At 55.5% G+C, this 20,505-nt stretch overlaps 1 protein-coding gene across 1 annotated transcript in view; it reads left to right on the top strand.

The window, feature by feature from the left end:
* Positions 1-20,505, top strand: part of NKD1 (NKD inhibitor of WNT signaling pathway 1) — an 84,781-nt gene that overhangs the window by 41,883 nt on the left and 22,393 nt on the right. The window contains exon 4 of the mRNA XM_032323845.1: positions 15,136-15,202. Coding sequence (XP_032179736.1) covers positions 15,136-15,202 — 67 coding nt within the window. The remainder of the gene's footprint in view (positions 1-15,135; positions 15,203-20,505) is intronic.

Below are 20,505 nucleotides of genomic sequence, written 5' to 3' on the forward strand. Positions count from 1 at the left end.
GTCCCCACCCGCCAAGGGTGGGTTCCACCCCCGCCCCACTACTCCGTGATTCATTGCCCCATTCGTTCCCGCCTGACATCTCCCCTAGGATGGATCTGTCAACACACGGAGCAAACACAAGACCTGTGGAGAGGAGGCAGAGGAGGGTTAGCTGTTTACTTTTTTGGCTGCTGTTTTATGCGCTCTAGGCTCTGTGCCAGGTCTGCAGGGCCTTTGGTAATGAGCAAGAAATGTATGGTCCCTGTCCTCCATGAGTTTATGGAGCCTAGAGGGGAGACTGCCATCCACAAGGAGTAGTCCTACAGGGCACGAAGGACCACAGGGAGGCCGTCGGAGCTGGGGGGAGCACAGAGTAGCGGCCATGCTGAGTCTGTGGGGTCCTGGGCCGGCTTCTCCAGGAAGGAACATGACAGCTGCTCTGGGCAAAGGAATCAGGTGGCAGCAAGGTGAGAATGGCCTCGGCAGAGGGCAGAGTTGGAGAGAGAAGGTGGTGGACAGTGTGGAAGGCACCTACCGTGGGGACGTGGTGTGGTGGGCGAGTCTGGTTGCAGGTGGGTCTACCAGGGGCCCATTGACCCATGACTGCCATTCAACTCCTGTTGGCCTGGCCCAGCTCCTAATGGCTGCCCCTTCCATTCTCAAAAGTGACCTGGTTTGGGCAGTAAAATTATACAGGCACCCCAGAATCTAGATACTAGTGTTTTCATTTTACCCATGAGGAAACTGAGGGTCACAGAGACTCGAGTCAGTTGGGCCAGGCCCTGGAAAGAGCATGGGAATGGACCTGCGATGGGAACCAGGCCTCTCTGACGTGAAAGCTCAGGCTTTCCCATAACCCTGCGCCACCTTTCCTAGTAAAGTGTAAAGTCAGAGACATATGGAACTTGAATATTCCCTGAGCATGACTCTGCACAGCTTTGTACCAGGGCTGCATAGGGTCAGGGGAGGCTGGATTGAGCAGCACTGGTTCAGTGGCCCGTGACAGAAAACAAGCTCAAATTGGTCTAAGTAAAAAGGGGCGATTTATTGGTTCATGTTGTTGAAAAGTCTAGGGGAAGTGCTAGCTTCAGGCATAGTTTGATCCAGACACTCAGTATTATTGGGACCCATTTTCTATTGTTTCAACTCCTGCATCTGTTTTCCTTCATGTTGCCTTTTTTCTTTGAAAGAATCTCCCTGTAAAGAGGTACAATGTTTTTCTTCAGTGTCACATTTCATTAATATCAGCAGAAAAAGAGCAGATACCCTGGGATTGCATCTCTTTGACCCAAGCTTGGATCATGTGCCCAACCTTGACCAATTCCTATGGCCAGGGATGTACAAAGTTCTCATTGGTCAGGCCTGGATCATGTACCCACCCTTGTGATGATGGGGAGAGATCAGCCCTGTCTATGCCTTATGGATGAAAGTGGTGGAGGGCTAGGGTTTCCAGATATTATACAGGACATCCAGTTTTACTTATGTAAATAACATTTTTTATATAAGTATATCCCAAATACCTCATGAGACATACTTATATTAAACAATGACTAAATCTGAGATTCACGTTTAATTGAGTGGCCTGTGTTTTTCTTTGTGAAGTCTGGCCAGCTTGTGAGGGGTGGCTCTCCAGGGAAAATCAAAGTGTTGATAAGAAGAAGGAGGAATGAATGCTGGGAGGTGGGAAGTCTTTTGTCCAAATCACAGGAGATGCCCACTACAGAGGCAAAGAGAGGGATAAAAAGCTTTCTTTCAGCCTTGGATTCCTCCTGAAGTCAGCCCTGAGAGCTATGGATATTCAAGGAAGGAAGTCCCTGGAAGAGGAGGTGGCTCAGGAAGTGTTCTCTGTACTTGAACTAGGCCCCAGCAATGGGGAGGGGCATATATTGAAATGGAGGTGGGGTGAGTGGTGGGTGGGAGAAAATGCCCATTTCTCTCTGCCAATTGGCCTGAGCCCTGGTACAGGGTTCCCAGCCCATCACCTTTCGGGACTGGCCTTGGGGTGACCCATACCTTTGTCTGAGACTAACCAGCTTGCTGGTCACCTATCTGCTCCATGGGAATTTACCAAATGTGTCAGATTCCTCCAACGATGAATCAGGTGGCAAGCCATCAGGTGTATCATAGAAGCAGAGCCTGAGACAAGGGTCATGCGCAAGTTATCATGAAGAACGAGCTCCAGGGCAGACTGGGAAGGAAGGGAGGGACCTGCTGCAGGAAGCTCTGGAGCATGACTTCTGCTTCAGAAGTCCAGGGGGACCTTCTCAGGGGAGTCTGGACCTTTCTTCAGGTCAGAAGCTCTGCTGGTCTGGCTCTGACGCCTGTGGTCTGAGAGACTGCACATGCGTATCTGTGTGTTTCTTCCTCGACATCCGTAAACACACGGGTTCATGGCTCAGGAGCCTCCAGCTTTCTTCTCGAGGGGTATCGGTCCCTCCCACCTGCATTGTGTGCTTCTGCTTCCCCATCCAGAACCTCTGTCTCCTTATGTAAGAGGGGGTGAGGGCTCCTTGACCTCTTAGGGTTGTGGGTGAGTCTGACAACCCAGGGGCTGCTGTGGGACAAGGTGTCACAGGTGCAGGCCCTGTTGAGAGTGCCTTCTTGCCCCGGGACCCAAGGGCATCCTCCAACTTGGACGCTGGCCACATAGCATCTCCTTGGCCACCGTAGGCTTCCTGGGGGACCTCTGTGGCAACAGTGGACCACTGTGGTGACCTGTAGGGGTGAGCAGCTGCCTTTCATATTCCTACACCCCCCCTCTCTAAACAAACAAACAAATGAACAAAAACCCCCAAAGGTTTTGGCTTGCCTGAGAATGAAAAGAGTAGAATTTGGGAGGTCTGGAGAGAAAGCTGCCACCCTCCCCCGCTCCCAGTGAGAGCCCCGGTTCACGTGCTCAGCTGGCCTCATGCCATTTCTGGAATCAAAGCCTGTCTGCATTACATGACCACAAAGAAGGTCTTGCCAGCGCCGCCCCCACCCCCCAGCAGCCTGACCCCGCCCGGCTTCCTCTGCACCCACAGCCAAGCTCAATGGGGAGCAGGTGGGTTCCTGGTGGGTTCTCTTCGTGGGCTGTGTGGGGAGGGAAAAGTGGGGTCTGGGGTACAGAGAGGCCCCTTGCCCCCCTGTCCCTCCTAGGTGGGATCCCAAACCACCCCATTTCACTTGGAAGGGCAGACCACACCCCCTGCTCGGCCCAGGACCCTTCTAGCTGACTTCTGTGGGTGAGTGCTTCTCAAACAATGTGGCCTGTTGCCATGTGTTTTAACGTGTTTTCTTCCAAATGCTTCACTGTGATTTCTGGTGGTCAAAGCCAGTGTGCAGGTTCCCGGCAAGCCATCTGACAGCCTCAACTCCAGCACCCAGGCACCACCTCTGGGAGTCCAGATCGGCCTCTCGGACCAAGGCACATGGAAACACGTGTCGATAATTTTAGCAGATGCCATCACTCCTCTCTGCACTTTGGTGACTGCTTTTCTCTTGGAGGAAAATGCGGGGAATGTTTTTCTGAGTCGGTAAATTTAGTCAGAGCCGCATTTAGTTGTGGAACACACATTCGTTGATCGCCTCCTCTGTCAGGCAGTATGTGGTATGTCAGGTGGTGGTGAATGCCCCAGAGGCAACTGAGGCAGAGAAGGGGTGAAGGGGAGAGCACTGCAGTTTAAATAGAGGGGTTTGGAAGACCTCACCCAGGGGACGAGGTGAGCCAAAGCCTGAAACATGGTCGGGGAGCTGAACTATGTGGAGAAAGAGTTTCAGGCAGCGGGAATGGCACATACAAAGGCCCTGAGGTAGGAATGTGTTTGCAGCTGGGAGGGGAGTAGGAGGCGAGGGCGGCCAAGGCAGAGTGCATGCAGGAGAGTAACAGTGGGCAGGTAGACAAAGGGGCAGACAGGCCAGGTGGGGCTTGGTAGGGCACTTGTAGGACTTTGGAGAATAGCTGAGGGGGGTCCATTGGTGGCCGTCACCCAATGAAGAGGATGACCACTCTGCATGGCCTGGAGTGCACCATGGGTGTGGGGGAGGTGAGGACGTGCTGGGTTCCAGGTACATTTTGGAGATAGAGCCAACAGGATATAGTGGGCATTGGTTGGAAGGGTTGGAAGGGCAGCAGCAGACCAACTCCCGGGTTGCTGGCCTGAGTAGCAGGATGAGGGGAGCGGTCCTGGTCGGGTGCAGGGAGACAATCTGGGAGGAAGGGTTTAGGGCAGTCGGGAGTCATGTTGGGCATGTGAAGTCACAGGGGCCCGTTGAGCAGCTCCGTGCACATGGCCGGTGGGCGGGGAGCCACAGCCGTCTATTTAATGGAACAGTGCTTTAGAAAACCTAGTGTCTTTTGAGTACAAAAGCATCGCATGTTCTTGGTTAAAAAAGACTGAGAGAAAGAGAGGGAAGGGAGGGGAGAAGAGATAGCACAAATCCAGATTGTCTGGAAAAGCTGGCGGCTGCAGGGGGCAGCTCCCCACTGCCCAAGGGAGCCTCTATTATCGATGGGTAGCATGTCCTTCCAGAAACGTTCTTTTGTTTATGAGCCCAGTGGGATTGGGCTCCAGGCCGTCCTCACCTGCTCTCCCCACTGCCAGCACCTGGGAACGCGGGAGCCTCCGTTCCCTAGCAGTGCTGCTAACCCTTCTGTTCTTTCATGGTCGCCTTCTTATGGGACCCTCCAGGCATGCCTGTGTCACAGGCCCATTTCATGGGTGTGGACACTGAGCCTTACAGCCGTAGATCTGGTGGCACAGAAACAGCTAAGATTCCGAATGCACGGAGGCCTCTGGGAGTTCGGATGTCCCACTCTTGATGCTGCCCAAATGCAGTGAGGTGGGGACGTTGGGAGTCGGCGGTCACATTGCTAGGGAGCGGGGGACCAGACTTCACCAGCAGGCAGTCAGCAGTGGGGGTGGTGGGGGAGGGGAGAGGCCGTAGGTGCTGGGCTGTGGGGCAGTGGGGGAGGAGGCCAGGACAGAGGGAGGGCTGGCACGGAGAGGCATCAGAGGGCCAGGAAGATGACTTTTGCAAGTGCTTTAGGGCCAGATGGGGTGGACTGAGTATGCACACGTGTGTGTGTGTGTTCGTGTGTGTACACGTGCATGTGTGTATGTATGTGTCTAGCAGGAGGGTCCCAGGGTGTGGCTCAAACCACTGTTCTCTTGTTCTCTGATGAAAATGAAGTGTCCTTAGATGTACAAAATGAGACGACCTCGTTCCCTCCATTTATTTAAGTGAGGACATGCTGGAAGCCCAAGTCCCTTACTCCCAAGGCTGAGGGAGACTTCATGCTTCCCCAGGTCCCCAGGTCACGCCTGGCCCCCAACCCTGCCAGCCTGTGCCCGGGGCAGGGTGCTCAGTCTCTCCCTGGGATAAGGTGGCCCCGGCTCTCTAAACCATTCTGTGGTAGACAGATGACAGCCGTGTGAGGCATGAGCAGCCTGGCTCCCGGCCACCCCGCTCAGCAGGGCACACCCGCGGGACCCTGGCAGCAGACCCACGGCCTGTCCCCGGGCCAGGAGCTGCTGGCAGAGGCTGCCCCAGCTGCCCGGGGATCAGAGGCCCCTTTGGCCGCTCCTGTTCTCAGCACTCGGCTATGTGGCCCCGCAGGCCGGCGGCGTGGCAGGTCAGTGGTGTGGCGTGTCCGTGGTGTAGTGGGATTGGTGGTGTGGCTGGCCGGGGGTGGGGTAGGGGGCAGGCGAGAGGGCAGCGGGGGAGACGCGGAGGGCTGGCAGCCTGCTGGGGTGCTCCTGGGTCCGTCTTTGATCAGCTGTGAGGCCTCCCTGAAGGCAGTGGGGGTAGGTGAGAGAGAGGAGGGTGGAGAAGGAAGGAGAGGGACCCCCCCCTCCATCTCCCCGGAGAACAGAGAGGGAACGGCTGTCTTATGGCCCGCTGACTGCTTGGTGGGTGTGCTGAGCGCTTTCCCCACACAATCACCCTTCTCCTTCAAAGTGGTCTTTCCAGGCGGCTGTTGTCACTCGTGCACTCAGGTGAAGAAACTGAGGCACAGACAGGGAAATCACTGGTACTAGGTCACACAGTATCAAGCAGAGGATCCAGGGCTCGGGTTTGAACCCTCAAGGGAGTCACCTCACTCCCCTAAGCCTCAGTTCCCCCTACAGGGGGCGACAACGACACCCCAGCTCACAGGCCGCTCGGAGCGCTGAGCTAGGCACCAACAACGTGCTGAACAGAGCACTTGGCCCGTGCCAGCCGCTTGCAAAAGAAATGCTGGTAATTATTATCACTGAGTCCTTTATGTTTGTGACCTCAGTTCCTCCCACGCCCCGACAAGCCCATCGGATCCTGGTTTCCACTGTAGAAACTCCTTTGAACTGCCATCTAGTAGGAAAATTCCCATCACGCCAGCAGAGAAGCCCTAAGGCCCCACGTCCCGCCCAGCCCTGGACAGCCTGCCTTGCACTGGTTCATCTCCCGAGAGCGCTCAAGTCCTGAAGCCTGGAGATTAAGGCAGGTTCTGGGTGATGCCAAACTTTGCTGTTTCCTCTTGGCATTAGCTGGTTTTTCCTCCATGCCCAGGATTCCTGTTCCCAAAGAACAAGCCCCGGAGGAGGGCCTGCGACTGGATGGGGGAGCGATGGGGGAGGATCCGCTGGGGCTGGCCGCCTACCTGGGGTCTCCCTCCTTCCTCCCCCCACCCCTTCCCACCGGTCCCATTGTTCAGGGTCGGAGAGGGGGCAGAGGACTTCAGCTCCCCGCCCTTTAAACCTTGTCATTCCCATAGCATGATCTGCATTCTGCTGAGGGGATGGGGCTCGAGGTAAGCGGTAGACAGCTTGTACTTTAATGGTTCTGCATTTGTTTAAGATGAAATATATTTTTCAGAACCCCAGCAGTAACTAGGACATCACACCCACGATTTCACTGATCTTATCGGTGAGACTAGGTTTCAAAAAGAAAGAAAAAGAGAAAGAGATCCAATCTAAAGAGAAATGGGAATTACTCAGGGGAGCCCAGGTGAGACCTAGTTCTGGGGGGGGTGGTGCGGGTAGCTGGGACGATGGCATGTGGATGCCCGCAGCTTGTTGGGGGGGACAACAGACCAGGAAGTGGACTCTGCTGGCCCATTGCTGCCTCTGGCTGGCTGTGTCTCCAGGACTGGACAGAGCCGTCTTTGGGGGTCATTTGCACTCTATAAGGTAGAGGGCCTGAGGGTCAGAGGAAGGGAGTGTGCGGCCCCGGAGTTAGACCCCAGGGTTGGAAGTCCTTCCTCTGCTAGGCAATGCCATCCCACTCCCTGCCCGCTCTCCATCTTCCTGAGAAGCATTCCCTCAAGTCCAGGAAGCCAGCTCAGCCTAGAGCCCCGAGATGTGGGGGGCAGATGCTGGGATGTGCCCATGGGAGTAGAGGGATTACATCTTGAGCAGATAAAAACAGTCAGGGAGAAATCCAAGGAATTTTAATTACTGCCGCACATCTTTGGAGTTCGAAGGCCCGGTCCTTGTAGGCCAGACACGCAGGCCAACTCTGCACCTTGAAACCCTCAGAGCCGCCTTCCCCTCTTCTGCTCAGCCCACCCCCCACTTCTCCATGTGTGCAGGGGCCCACCGCTCAGCTAGTGGTGGCAGCCTCCTCCCTCTGGCTTCCAAGCTTGCCTGGGCTCTTGGGCTGCAGTTTCAGGGGACTGTGACTTGGTTCTGCAGGTTCTGCGGGCCAGGGTGGGGGGCAGGTCACAGCTTTTGGTTGTAAGTGTGGAAGGCCAACCCTCATTACATTGTGGATCAAACCTGCATTGTGATTAAGGCAGATGAGAGCGGATCTGGCCCCAGGGCTCATCCGACAGAGATCTATCTATTGAGAGTTGACTATAGATCAGGCCCGTTCTAGAGCAGCACGGACCTAGTTCCCTTACCCTGGGGAGCTGGCTTCTAGAAATGAGCTGACCTAAGGTCTTGAATGATGGCGCTGTCCCGGGCACCGGCCTGTGTCTGTCCCTTCGTGAACTCTCACCTGGGGTGCACCGTCTCAAGCAGCTGGAGGTGACATTGGACACAGCCTTGGCACCAGAGAAGACTTCTTTCCCTCCAATTCCCATGAAAAGGATCTTGGGGGTAGGACTCCAATTTGCTGAGCTGGGGGACAGGTGCTGGACAGGGAGAACCTGTGGCCCTCACTAGGGGCTATAAGGCCCTGGGGGGCTGCGGTGTCCTCCGAGGGGTGTCACTTGTTTGAGAAGAGGTGCCATTTCTTTCTTTTTTATTTTTTTTTAAAGATTTTATTTATTTATTCAACAGACAAAGATCACAAGTAGGCAGAGAGGCAGGCAGAGAGAGGAGGAAGCAGGCTCCCTGCAGAGCGGAGAGCCTGATGCGGGGCTCTATCCCAGGACCCTGGGATCATGACCTGAGCTGAAAGCAGAGGCTTTAACCCACTGAGCCACCCAGGCGCCCCAAGAGGTGCCATTTTTTCCTGGCAGCAGCCTCAAGGTCTAGGTACTGCTGACATCTGGGAGTCCCCAGAGAGGAGGGAACCCCCAGCCTCTCCTGGCCTGTCACTGGAGCTCAGGGCCCCCAGGAGCCTCCCCTCCCCCAGCCCTTAGTCAGTGGTTTTCTTTCAGCCCTGGCTTTGCACGTTGCATGGGTGGGGAAAGAAGGGTTAATTCCTTGCCTTTATGACCTGCCATGCCCATGGGCAGAGGGACTCACTGGGAGGGAAGTAACAGAGGTCCACGGATTAAGGTGCACAGTGGTGATGGGGACATTGGGGCCCAGACAGTGGACGGCCCCAGCTTTATTCTCGGTCTTTAATTCCTGCTGGGTCAGGAGGCTGGAGCCCCCGAAAGCGTCTTCTCAAGGGGACCATAAGCATCATCCTGGCCCACTGCCCCCACGCTAGAGACAAGGAGCCCAGGGCCTGGGTGGTTCTAACTCCGCTCTGCCACTTTCTCTCCTTAAGTGACCTGGGGCCAGTCTCTTACTCTGGCTGAGCCTCAGGTCCCTCCTGTCAAGGGGGTTACTGTGTGGCGTTTTATGAAACTAGAGTCAGTGGCCCAAGTGACCCAGGAATGTACTAGAATGCTTCTGAGGATGTTGACATTTCTCACGCCCATACCCCTCTCCCGTGCCTTCTCTCCCTGGTGGTAACCACAGGGAGGCCGGCAGTTTGGGTGCCCTCGTGGTATGTGTGTGTCTGGTGTTTTCTTAGAAGTATGAGTCACATTCTACTTCGCGTGCCCCCCATGTGGTGTGTCTCTCCGAATGCTGGGATTTACGGATCTGCCCGTGTCTTCCGAACCACCGTGTGGCGTTCGTGGTGTGGCTCTGGCATTGTTTCCAGCATGTCTTAGATTCTTGGTGAACTTGAGCAATTCACCTGAACTGTTGCCTCCCTGCTGCTCCTGTGAGAACATTGTCCTGGGTGGGTGGGTGGGGACACTAAGGATTTTGTGGGAGTAAAATGAGAGAACATTCCGAGCGTGTGGCAGAAGTAGGGCACTCTGAAAGGTGCAGAGAAGCCCACACTTAGTGTTTCCTACTACGTGTGTTTCGTCTGCATTTTCTCACTGACCCTTGACATCTAAATCTCCTTGTTTCAGAAGAGCAGAACGGGGGGGCCCAGAGTGGTTCACCGAGGCGTCTGCTGTCGCTCACTGCTGAGGCCAGCTGGGCGCCCTGACTCCCGGGTCTGGCCGGGTTCTGGGAATGGAGCATCCCTGCCCCGGACGGCCAGAGCCTGCTCCCGGCGAGGCCTGCCCACAGCGGCGCCGGACCCCCAGGCACGCCCGGCTGGCCTGCCTCTGCACCGCGCGCCGGGCGGACGGAGCTCGCCAGGAATTTCCTGGGGCAGCTCCAGGCCAGACTGCTTGGGTGGAAGGGTTACAGGGTGGCTGGGTCGTGCCCCCACCTTCTCTTCCCCAGTACGGCCCAGTCCCGCACCTTCTTGGGATCTAGAAGTTGTGCCGTGCTCTATGGGCACAAGGAGTTCGCTTTGAAACCCCGTGGCACCGACATCTGTTAGCTCTTAGAGAACAGAAACATTGACAAAGAGCTGCTGGGCAGGCGGTGGGGGGAAGATATTAAGCTCAGGAGTAGGAGTCTCAAAGACAAAGAGGAAAAACCCCAACCGAACTCCAGCCGGCTCCCAAGCCCTGCTTTGATGTGGTTTCCCGTCCCCGGAGGCCTTATAAGGCCTTATGCCTGCAGTTCGGGGCTCTGGGTTGGTGCTGGCTGCACACTTAGCACCCGGAGGAGCTGGCCTCTCTTCCTGGGGCCCAGCATGGGGCAGGGGAGCTGCAGTGCCGGGACATGGCGGGGAGCGGGGGAGGAAGGGAGGCCTGGGCCCTGTGGCCTGAGAGGCCATGGAGCCTGGCCACTGGGCAGGGGCAGCCTGGCATCAGGCTGGGTGCCGCAGGAAGTCTGGAGATCTAGGAAGGCCTTTGATAACAACTTAGAGCCTAGTCTGAGGCCAACTGTCCTCAAGGCTAGAGGAGGGGGGCTGGGGACCAGGGGCCGGAGTGATGGCTGAGTAAAGGAAGAGTGAAGGGAAGTCACTCACCCCATGCCCCATACTTGGGTTTCCTACAAGGCAGTGGGGGAACCAGGCATCTGCCTCCCGGCCCTGCTCTGATACTTACTAGCTGTGTGACCTTACGCGAGTCATTTAACCTCTCTGTGCCTCAGTTTGCTCATCTGCAAAGTGGGGATAATAATGGTATGACCTTGGGCGCCTGGGTGGCTCAGTGGGTTGGGCCGCTGCCTTCGGCTAGGGTCATGGTCTCAGGGTCCTGGGATCGAGTCCCGCATCGGGCTCTCTGCTCGGCGGGGAGCCTGCTTCCTCCTCTCTCTCTCTTTCTGCCTGCCTCTCCGTCTACTTGTGATTTCTCTCTGTCAAATAAATAAATAAAATCTTAAAAAAAAAAATAATGGTATGACCTCAAAAGATTGCCATGAGGATTAGACACAAAGCATTAAAAAGAGTGTGCTGGGCGGGAGAGTGTTTCTCAGTGTCTTTGAGGGCGTCTTGGGGCTAGTGAGTCCTTGAGATTCTCTGAGCGATGTTCTGGTAGCTATTTGACAACTGGAGTAGAAGAAGTAATAAATAATAACTACCGGTCTACGAAGCCCCAGTCATGGTATTAGGTGTCACTTTAAGCTCTTTTCTGTGCAATGACTTACTTACCCCTCACACCCGCCCTGAGACGTCACGAGTGCTGTGGTCCCTTGTGTACAAATGGGAGGCTGAGAACATTCCTTCACCCCCATGCTTTAGTTTGCATGAAGCCTAGCTGGGACTTGAACTGGGGTCTGCCTCCTTCTGCAGTGGGGCTCCACGTGGGGCTCGTGGCAGTCAAGGGGTCTGAGTGCCTTCCTATAGGATGGTCCTGAGGGCCTGGCCCCACACCTTGTTTGTGGGCCCCCCATCCCCGGCCAGGGTTCTGCTGAGTCCCCAGTCTCGTGGGGAGGGGCTGGGGGCCTTTGAGACCTGCAGCAGCAGCAGGAGGCTGGGCCCCCGCCCACGGAGGTGCAGCCTGGGCTGTTCTCCTTGCATGTCTGTAAGTGTGGTCCCTGGTCCCTGACAAGTGCCAGGACTCTTGGCTGTCTCTATCCCCAGGCCCACAGGAGCCCTGATTCCACTGTCCAAGCTCGGGCCGGGCATCTGAGAAAACTGGCTGAAATCTTGGCTCTGCTGAGGATCCAGAGCAGGTCACCTGGCCTTGTGGAGCCTCCTCTTCGCTTAAATACAGGGCTTTTGGGAACCTTGTTCCCCGGAAGCTCTTGGAAGAATTCCCTCGGTCAGTGCCTTATGCACCAAGAGTGCTTGGTAAATGAGGCGAGTGGCTCTCAGTCCCTTTATCTCCTGTGTCCTCTGTCCCTTTAGGACTGACGACTCTTTCTTTGTAGAAAAAAATAAAGGGTAACAATTATAACTCTCACTTTATAAACCACAGATCATTTTTATGAGCGTTTATTCCTGGAGAGATGGAAAGTGCAGGGCAATGGTGAAAACTGAGGGAGATAATAAATTTACTTACAAGGCACCCCGCATGGTGCCTGGCACTGAGGAGATGCCCGATAAGGTCCACTGCCCTGTCATTACTGTGGTTTATCATTGTACCCATTTTACAGAGAGATAGACTGAGGTTCCTAGAAAGCAGTGGCTGGCCCCATGTCCAAGGGTGAGGGAGGCCATGGAACCAGGATGTGCTCCTGTGTCTGGCTCAACACTGCGCTGCCTCTGGCTTAGTGATTCAAAGCTTGAGGACCGCAGACATAGCACTCCCGGGACCGTCTGGTTTAGCAGATGAAATGAAAATTTTTTTTAAAGATTTATTTTATTTATTTATTTTTAAAAGATTTTATTTATTTGACAGAGAGAGACACAACAGGGGGAACACAGGCGGGGGGGGTGGTGGGAGAAGCAGGTTTCTTGCTGAGCAGGGAGCCTGATGAGCCCAATGCAGGACTTGATCTCAGGACTCTGGGATCATGACCTGAGCCGAAGACAGATGCTTAACGACTGAGCCATCCAGGCCCCCGTAAGATTTATTTTAGAGAGAGAGAGTGAGAGAGCACATGCATATGCTCAAGCAAGTGGTGGGAGGGGCAGGGGGAGCATCTCAAGCAGACTCCCCACTGAGCACAAGAGCCCCGTGTCGGGACTCGATCTCGCCACCCAGGAGATCACAACCTGAGCCGAAACCAAGAGTTGGACGTTCAACCGACTGCCCCACCCAGGCATCCTGGAGGAGATGGATTTTTGTCAGTGGACCCTGGTGCTGGGGAGCTTTTACGGTTCTACAGAGCAGGATAGGGTTTAGCCCGAAGAGACCGACCCCTGAAATTGCCAGAGCTCTGCTTTCCTATGCAGAGACATGCCTTTACTGTGTCAAGGAGGTCGGTCCTCCCTGCAGACAGTCCTCAGAACGTATGATACACGCCACGAGGCATCGTTATCAGGGTTCCAGACGGCTGCTTTCTTGGGGATGGCGTTGGAGTCTCTAAACGCCTCCAAGTGTGCCGGTAGGAAGATGCACGCTCGAGAAGGGGTGCCTGACAGGTCCTGCCTAACTCACTGGGAGCGATCAGGGTGGCGGGCCAAGGTCAGCGCCGAGCCTCCACTTTCCAGAAGACCTCAGCGTGATCCCCTTAAAGCCAGTCACCTGGGAGGGAGTGCTGCCTGCCAGCCTGTCTGGGGGAGGCGGCATCCGTCTTCCTCTGGCATGAAAGATGGGCTCTAATTGGCTGCCGGAGTGTCCCAGCCATCTAATGATGCCGCCCCAGCGCGTGCCTTCCCTGTCACCCGCTCCCAGCTTCCCTGTCAACTCTGGTGCTGTTAACAAAAACAGCCAGTTTACAAGCCCAGGAAGTGTTCGGTGATTATGGTAATTGGCAGAGGAGGGGGGAGAAACCGCCTGGGCTCCAGGAATCAAGGAGCCTGGTTTTGAAGTCAGTGGGACCTCAGGGGTCTGAATGACCACATTTTCACAACCTGCCAGAGGGGGGAGGTGCTTTGGAAGAAGAGGTAGAATGGAGAACACCAGCCCTAATCCATAAAATGTTAGCTGTTGATCCTTTTAAAACAAAACAAGAGACTTCGCTCCAGCTGTGTCCAGCTGATAAGATCAGCTCTACCAAGCATGATTCTGGTTTCTTTCATCAAGATAAGCACTGGTGTTTCTGTTAAGTATCTGAGGTGCTTGGATTTTTCAAAGAGAGGGTGCATTCTCTTTTTCTTTCTCTTTGCACTTTTTGTTTTTGTTTTTGTTTTTCCAAAAAGAGAAGTTGGTGACAGCTGCTGAGTTTTTTTTCTTTTTTTTTTCATTGCTTGTCATTTTGTTTTTCCGAGAAGCACTGCCAAGAGCGTTGTTGTGGCATCAAAAGAGATAAGGCAGAGTAATCTTCCCAAACTTTGTCTCTCTGCCGGAAGAGGAGCCTTTCCCAAAGTGGGTTCCTCAGAATACGAATTCCACGTGATGCTTTTTGAGACACAAAACTCCATGGTCTCAGTAGATTTGAGGAATGCAGTAGAAGTTAACCGCGCGGATATTCAGCGTCTGTTACTATAGTAAACGCTTCAGTAAGGGATCAGTCTGACATGAAAACAATCTTTTTTTTTTTTTGATCACAGAACTCTTAATGGCAGAATCCCAATAATGCAAAAGACGGTCTGACAAGTGCTGATCTTGCTTCTTCTATATATCTAGGGTCCTCCTGCAGGGGTTGGGCAAGATAGGTAGCCTCTTTGTGGACATTCCAGAAACCTCACAGCCCATGGGCTAACCAGACTCCCTGTGTCAACCTGACAATGCCTGAGTGACAGCCTGACCAGGCTGGTTGGGAGTGACTCAGCCACTGGGCATCCTGAACTCACACGTGGAGCACAGGGAAAGGCTATGAAACACCAGGGTAGGTTCTAGAAGGTGTGTGCACTGGGAAGAGGTGGCAGGCATGTCCAAAGATCACTCAGGAGGCTGAGCATGCAGTTTGCTGAATGTGATGCTGGAGAGTCAGGGGAGCCATGTTAGGGGCAGTAGAGACCCACTCCCGTGCACACCAGGCCCTCTTTTTTTTTTTTTTTTTTTTTTAAGATTTTATTTACTTATTTGAGAGAGTGTGTGTGTGTAAGTGAGCACAAGTTGGGAACAGAGGGAGAAGGAGAAGCAGACTGCCCACTGATCAGAGAGCCCAAGGCGGGACTCGAACCCAGGATCCCAAGGTTGTGACCTGAGCCGAAGGCAAACACCCAACTGACTGAGCCACCCAGGCTCCCCCACACCAGTCCTGCTTGGCAAACCCATGGAGACAGCCTGCCTGGGACCCTCTGCTGGGGGAAGGAGTCCCACTGAGATCCCTTCCTGGGGCCCACAGGGGAGGCTTGTTGGTCCTGAGTCCACCAAAATTGACTCTGAGGGATAGAGCAAGGACGTTTTCTCATCTTGTCTCTGTCTTCCTTTCTGAGAGAGAAGTGTGCAGTACCATAGTGAGCTATAGGCTGAGAAAACCTACTTCTTAAAAAGCATGGTGACAATCCACTTTTCAAGCAAGAGTATCCACCAGAGTTGACCTAGATTCCCATCAGAAGAATCAGGGCAGGACCCCTGCTTCCTTGTGACCAGCCAGGCACACGTTCGGGACACCATCCCAATACTGGGTTCCTCCTTGACTCTGTTGGATACTTACTTAATGTCCCTGCTTTGTCTTCCTCTAGGAGCTTGTGGGTGACGTTTTCAGAGAAACGCTCAGTGAGGAGGAGGAGGAAGACTTTCGGCTAGAAGGTACTGAAGCCCATCACTCTCTTCCCAGGGCACCGTGAGATGGGGAAGGGGGCATCTGGTCTACCGTGCGCCCTGGGCACCCTCCGGAAAATCTGCAGACCAGGTGGAGGACGGGACCCCAACTGTCAGTGCGGATAGTAGGGTGACAAGCAAGAAGGGAGTGTGACTCTTCATGGGTCCAAGCCCAGAGTGGAGCCGGGCTCCTGAGGCTCACGTCCTGGCGCCGCTCCGTATTGGCCAGGGAACCTTGGATACGTTGTTTTAGCTCAGCTTTCCCACTGTGGGGAGTGACCATAAGGTAAGCACTATGAAAAGTAGCCGTCCTATTTCCCCGATTCTCAGTTCGCATCACTCACTTGGAGCACAAGCTTGCCTACCAACAGCCCCCCACTGCCCCCTCCCCTCTCACGTCTGTAGCTCTTGCTCTTGCCTTTGTTCGAGGGGAGGCCCCTGTTGTAGAAGGACGAGGATCCTGGAGCAGAGGGCTGGCCGGCCACAGGCGCCGTCACTTGACTTCAGGCAGGGTGCGCCACCTTCCTAGAAGAGCCTTGGTTTCCACGTTCAGAGAGTAGGAACGAGAGCCTCCTCCCTGCTTGACTCCCTGCGCTGGTACGAAGGACTGACGGCAGCATTTGCTAAGTGGGATGGCATTTATTTCCATTTTGCACTCCGGGAAGCGCATCACTGACCTGGGGAAGCCTTAGGTTGGTAGGAGCCTTGCGGTGGAGGTGAGGATGGGCAGCTCGCAGGAGAGCGGCGGTGGGGGTGGGGGAGGGCAAGAGTCTTGGCGGGGAGGGGGATCTAGGCCTTGGGGCCCTCTAGGGCCTTGAGAGGAGAGCAGACAGTGCCAAGAGTTTCTCGAGGGGAGCCTGGGCCAGGCCTGAGGATCGTGGCCGCATGCCGCCTGTGAGCTGTCAGCTCCCGGCCATCTGCCCGACCCCGGCCATCTGCCCTCAAAGAGGTCCCCCAGCTCATGTGCACGTTAGACTTTGAGAAGCAGCAGAAGAAGACTGTTTCGAGAGATTCACTCGGTTGCCCAGGAGTTGGAGGCAGGCTGGGACTCAGGGATCTGTCGCACTTTGCTCAGATACAAACAGGTCCTGAATCAAGGGTTGAGGGGAGTCCCGTGGACGGAAGACTTTGTGCAGGCTGCGGGCCGTTCACCTGCAGCGCTGGGGGTGGCACTCAGAGCATCTGCTTTGCTTCTGTCATTCCCCTTGGCTCCGCCAAGCCTTCCCTCTCCTCTTTGGCTCCATAGAGAGATGCCAGGAGTTGGTGCTTTGAGATCTGGGGGGTCAGGTAAAGTTGGGCAGGATAGAAGCCCTGGCGGTTCAAGCGACTCCAGACATGGATTCCATGGGCTTCGTTTCTCATTCCAGTTATATATTCATTTCCTGCTCATTCGCATAGTGACTCATTACCAAGTTCATTCTCTTGTTCATGCATCCCTCCACCTGCTCTGTCCATCCCCCACTTGCTACCCATCCAACCAGCCACCCGTCCGTCTGTCCCTTCATTCACCTATCCCTCACCCCTCACCGACCCACCACCCACCCACCCGCTGGCCATGCCCCACCCATCCATCCATCCATGGGTGTCCCTACTCTCCTGTCCCCCGCCCCCCAGCCCGGCCGTTCTGAGTCATCCATACTCCCTCCTCTGCCCGAGTGTTCGTCCCCCGTCCTTTATCGCTTCATCCATTCATCCACTGACCCATCCTCCCCTTGTCGTCTGTCTGTCCCTCTTGTACTGAGCCCCTCATTACTGCCCCAAACGAGGCCCTTCTCTGTCCATCGCGGCTCCGTTTACAACCGTGTCATTGACTTCAAATGAGAGGTCTTTCCCTGCAAACAGAGGCGGAATGGCCTACCCGTGGAATCTACTTCCCTCTGGAGGCGAGGGTAGAAGGAATGCTGGCCTGAGGAGCGTCTAGATCGGGCTCCCCTCAGCTCTGGTCACAGCCCGCTGTGGATCGTGGCCAGGTCCCCCCAGCTCTGGGCCTCCTCACTCTCTGTCACCCGATGAGTGGGGACGTGGAGCTGGGCTTTGTGGGTGCGCAGATGTGAGCTCCTCGCGGGGAGAGGGAAGCCCTGCGGTGGGGAGAGGGCAGCGCTTACAAACATTGGCCAATGGATCGGGGTTGAAGGTGGGGTGCCCAAGGTGCCCCAGCTCCTGCTGGAGAAACGGTGTCAGCTTGACCGCACTGGGTCTGACCCCATGGCCCACCAGCTGCATGCCAGGCTCAGAGGGTGGCCCAGGCACCTTGCCAGTCCCTGATGATGTCCAGGTGCCACCACTCAGGAAGGAGGGGATTGGGAGCCACTTTCCTGCCTCACTTTCCCCACTAGGGGGTCGGACTAAGTTGTTGGTGGTGCAGGTTTTTGGCTTCTTTCTTCAAACAACAGTTTACACAGAAGCAGAGAACATAAAACATCAGGCTGCAGAGAAATGCAGTGTGCCCTGGCCGGTATGTTTTACGTAAAAAGGGGCACGAGACGATGCTCTGTGTTTCCTACGTGTGTGAGTGGAGACCGCGTGCGTGTTACTGTGTGGCTGGAGGGCTCCACAGGCAAAGATAGGGGCTCCTCTCAGACCTGGCAGAAGGATACTAAAACCAGAAAGAGCTCTCCAAGAGGACTGCAGTGTTAATGGGGATGAATGTTTTAACTTTCCCAAGAAGAATGAATTGAAAGACTCACGGCAGATTTTAGAAAGTGAGAACGATGAGTAGATGAGGTGGGAAGAGAGAGGCTGCTCAGGTTTGCACCGGGGCCGGCCTGCCCGGCTCCGACACTCCTGGGAGGGATGCTGGGCCCATGACTGTCTGTGGTTCTGTGGTCACCCATGGCCACGGCTGCGGCCACAGAGACGCATCCACCTGGCCCCGGGGCATGTCCCCCTGTGGTCCGGGCCTAGCTAGAGCACTCCGAATCCTGAATCTCTTCTTTGTCTTCCTGTTGGCCAAGTTCATTGCCTCTTGGCGGGCTGGAGGGCTGTTGAAGGGAGAAAAAAGGCCATCTGAGGCGTGAAGATAAAAAGAAGTCTTTTAGCCATCCCCGGAGAGGATGGCTTTAGCTCCTGCGTTGTTATGTAAAGCCGGCCCTAATCCAGCATCTTAACCGCCTTAACTGGCCAGCTGGGAGCTTGCGGGATGGCAGATTAAGTCTGGGCTTGGTGCGAGGGCTGCGGAGCTCCTTTTGAACTGTGGAGAGAACAAAGTAAACATCAAAAGTCCCAAGCTCCGAGAGCTGGCTGGGCGTGGCAGGGGCGGGACCCGCGGTAGGCTTTGCAGGGGAGGAGGGGAGAGGGGACCCTCCCTCTGCTGACCCAGCAGGGGTCTGAGCACAGGGGAGGGACACCCCACACTTCACTGGGTCCCCACCTGGCTTCCCTATCTCCTGGTCGTTTGGGACAGGTGGTGGCAGCCCATGGCTTGTGGCCTGAGGTGCAAATTGCTGGGCAGGACCTCCTTACCCCGAATGCCCCCCACCCCAGAAGCCCTGTGTCTCAGGGTGTCCTCCCCACACTCAGGGCAGCTTTTGCTCTGTGCCCTTGAGAAGGGAAAGACCTATACATGACCACAAGTCCCTCCTCTTTGGGTCCCCTCTCTCGCTTCCACTCAGGGATGTTCCCATCCCTCCCAGAGGCTTGATTCTGGTTTCTGGCCACAGACTCCCAACACCGTGTCTGTTTCCTACCCTCCAACCTCCCCGCTTGGGGCTGGAAGCAGGTGCATTGCTGTCTGTCTGGCATCTCTAGAAAGCTGACTCCAGAGAGCTTGAAGTCAGGTGACACTTCCCCCTAGGAGCCCAGGCCCTTCCCCCAGCCTGGGTTTGGCCTGACTGGGCCCCTGGGGGTCCTCACTTCCCTGCCCCCTGGATGGATTCATTAGAATAGAGGGTCCTGCCAAGCAGGGTGGTGGTGCTGGGGGGGCCTAAGGCCCTGGGGGTCTGCGTAGCCCCCACTCTGACCTCAGGACCCATCTGTCTCCCCATGGCACCCAAAATTTGTCTCCCTACCACCGCCTCCGAATCTGCGAGAGGCACCTTGCTACCTTTATTCAGGCTCTTGGGGGATTTGCAAGTCCGAACCCGGATGTGGCCTGGCTTTAACCGGCACTGTCTGGGTGACTTTGGGTGAATCGCTTCACGCCTCTGGTTTTCATTTTCCTTGTTGGGGGTCATCAGAGCCCTCGTGCAGGGTGCCTGTGAGGACGGTGAGGTGGCTTACGTGAGCACGGAGAGGATCGCGGTACGGAGTAAGTGCCCCGCGTACGGGAGCTGGCAGGAGTCTTGTTGTTCCACGGGTCCCTTCTTGAAGAGGAGCCAACTGGTGTTTATAATTATTTACTAGTCCAGATCAAAGAAGACCTATTTTCAAAGCTTCTCTAATCCTATTAGAACCTCTCCTTCCCCTCCCGGTGCGTGACACAGAGTCTGGCGTGCTTTACGTGCTCAGTACATACTCCTGGAAGAATGAAGTCAACAGCACCAAGTCCCTGAAGTCATGCAGTCCCCTCCTTTGGGCCCTCCGGGCAGGTCCCACATACTCTCCCTTGGCCCCTGTCCCTTTGTCCTGGCCCCCAGGTGTGATGTATCCACCACTCATAGACCCGAGGAGCCCTCAGGAGGCCATGGGTCCTCCTCATTTGTAGTTGGAAAACCGAGGCCCAGAGAGGGGATGTGACCTGCCCAAGGTCACACAGCAGACTGAGAACAGAACTCAGGCCTCTGGCAGGGTGTCACACGAGGGATGCGGGAGGGGCCGTGCAAGTTTCTGGTAGTGGCGCCCGGCCAAGAGGTAAAACCCGGTGAAGGGTGGAGGGTGGCATGTCCCCCTCTGAGGAGGTGATGTGTCAGCCGAGATGCAGGCACCACAAGGACGCCAGCCATGGAGGGCGGGAAGGGAGAGCAGCCAGGAGGAGCAAGCAAGCAGAAACCCAAGGGAGAAAGAACCTGGGGTTTGGGGAAGCACAGAAGGGGGGCCTATGCAGCAGAAGGGGACACCGAGGACCAGGGTCGGCGAGTCAGCAAGGGGGGACCACGTGCCTGCTTGTAGGCTGCTTTTGAAGAGAAAGCATTGGATACTTGTAAGCCGTGCTTAACAGAGAACTTGTGGCTTCTTGGAACGATGGGCCCTGCGGCGGGAGGAGGAAGGAGGCCATGGCAATGACCGGATTCCAGCCGTGTGGGCCAGGGTGATGGCATCGGACATAGGGCTGGAGAGAAGTGGGTGGGCCTGGGGGTTGGCGTGGGAGACAGGAGGAGGGGGAGGGGGTAGATGAAGGAAAGAAAGGGATCCTG

The sequence above is a fragment of the Mustela erminea genome, chromosome 19 (assembly GCF_009829155.1).
Source record: "Mustela erminea isolate mMusErm1 chromosome 19, mMusErm1.Pri, whole genome shotgun sequence".
NCBI lineage: Eukaryota > Metazoa > Chordata > Mammalia > Carnivora > Mustelidae > Mustela > Mustela erminea.